The 1970-nt window shown below is 35.7% G+C and overlaps 1 protein-coding gene across 1 annotated transcript; it reads left to right on the top strand.

The window, feature by feature from the left end:
* Window positions 1–451: 451 nt before the first annotated feature.
* LOC124456380 lies at window positions 452–1730 on the top strand. Its single transcript, XM_047006840.1, has 3 exons — window positions 452–791; window positions 844–1032; window positions 1219–1730. The coding sequence occupies exons 1-3, from the start codon at window positions 452–454 to the stop codon at window positions 1725–1727; spliced, it is 1038 nt and encodes a 345-aa protein (XP_046862796.1). The 3' UTR covers window positions 1728–1730.
* Window positions 1731–1970: the final 240 nt, after the last annotated feature.

The following is a 1970-nucleotide window of genomic DNA, read 5'->3' on the forward strand; positions in this document are numbered from 1 at the left end:
GAGTCACCCAAGCATCGGCCATTTTAGTGTACTGTGTTGTATAGGATGAAAAAAAATGGTTTGTTTATTCTTGAATCCAAGACTAATTTAACACAGAAAAAGCTTCTTTGTCGTTCATTTTTTTGTTGTTGTCTCTGGATGTTTTTTCTTTTTATAAAACCAAAAAGCGCATTTAGGGGCCGTTTATATGGTCTCGGGTACTAGGGTTACCCTACTGCCCGAGACACCCTGGGAGGGCTTAGTTATTATAATTTTATACTAGATTAGCAGCGAGCGTTTACATGAGAAATTCTTTCGCACAGGGTAACCCTAGGAGTAGGGTTACGCTGTTTAGGAAAGAGGGTAACCCTACTTGACGCGACAAGTTTCTGTCATATAAACACTTTGGCCCTGGCACCAGGGACAAGTTTTGGATAACGCATGCGCAAAGTAATGTAAACATTGCAGCAAGATGGCGGCGAATACGAGCAACTGGAATAACGGAGCAAGTGCAAGCAAAGCTTCTTCAAGTAAGAAGTCAAAAAAATGGTCTTGGTCTCCCCAAATGATTGATGCATTAATAAGTGCATTGCAAGAATATAAAAATATGTCCGAATTTAACTCAATTGACTTCAATGCCAACAAAGTACGTCTGTACGAGGAAGTGAGGAAAATTCTTGCCAAATCATATCAAGAAGATTTTGGTCCCCAACAAGCGTGTGAACCCGAAAAACCTGTCAAAGAAATGACAAAAGACGAATACGATCAGTATAAGGCAGGCCATGATTTGGATTTAAAACAAATTAAAGTTGGTTACCTTAAAGTTGGTTTTAAACCAAATTAAAGTTGGTTACCGTATAAAAGAGAAAATAAAAAGTATTAGACAAGACTACTCGAAAGCAATTACTAGCGGCCGTAGAAGTGGTAGTGGGAAAATCGTTTTGGAATATTTTGACAAACTTGCTATAATCTGGAGTGGCTCTCCTTCTACAGATTCTCTATCTTTTGGAGTGGATACACAAAGTATCAATTATTCTGGGAAAGAACAGTCAGGTAATAAATAATAAACAATTTTAAATATTCTGCTACAAGATTCTGTTCAGTTGTCGTCACAAAATACAGAAATTTGATCTTCTGTGGTAGGTATAACTTTCAATAAAAACCAGTCATTCTTTTGTGCAAGAGTCTAATCTAATGTAGTGCTCCTTTCTTATGTGGTTACTTATTTTTTGTAAATAGATTGCTCTCGCCCTGAAACACCTTTGAGTACATTAGATGCAGATGTAGAAAACAGTGAATCAGAGTTGGATAGTTTATATGCAGAAAATATTGGCTCTACATTTTCTTGTGCTTTTGCACAAAAAAGAAAAATTGATCTATCATCTTCAAATGTGCCACGGCTAATAGACAATAAGCGTAAAAATCTAGAGAAGAGATTATCAGCAGCACAACGACACCAGAAGCTGATGGACGCCGCAAAGGAAGACACAGAAATGAGAAGAGAAATGCTTGAATGTTTTAAGGAATCATCTAAAACAACAGCTCCTGCAATTGAAAACATGTCTTCTACTTTGAAAGAAATGACACAAGGAATGACCCAAGCAATGTTGTCTATTGCAAATAGCTTCTCCCAACCTAGAAGAAATTATTCCTCATGTTTTCCATATGATTTTAATCAACCATTGTCATTTTCCACCCCAAACACATCTTTCTCTTATTCAAGTGAAACTCATGAAACATTGCATTAGTTGCAGTAACTTATATGTTAGCTGGGAAGATTATTATTTTGTTTAATAGCTATATGAGGACTAGTTTATAAATTTATTGTATTGTTTATGCACAGAAACAAAACTTCAGTTACTACTTATGATTGTTATGTAATGTGATTTTGGCTGACTTGTACAGGTATCAAATCAGAGAAATTAAAAACAGATACTTTTGGTAGCTTTATTCACTATTAAAACTCAAGTAAAAATTGAGTTCAGTGTGTT

The sequence above is a fragment of the Xenia sp. Carnegie-2017 genome, unplaced genomic scaffold (assembly GCF_021976095.1).
Source record: "Xenia sp. Carnegie-2017 unplaced genomic scaffold, XeniaSp_v1 HiC_scaffold_47, whole genome shotgun sequence".
NCBI lineage: Eukaryota > Metazoa > Cnidaria > Anthozoa > Malacalcyonacea > Xeniidae > Xenia > Xenia sp. Carnegie-2017.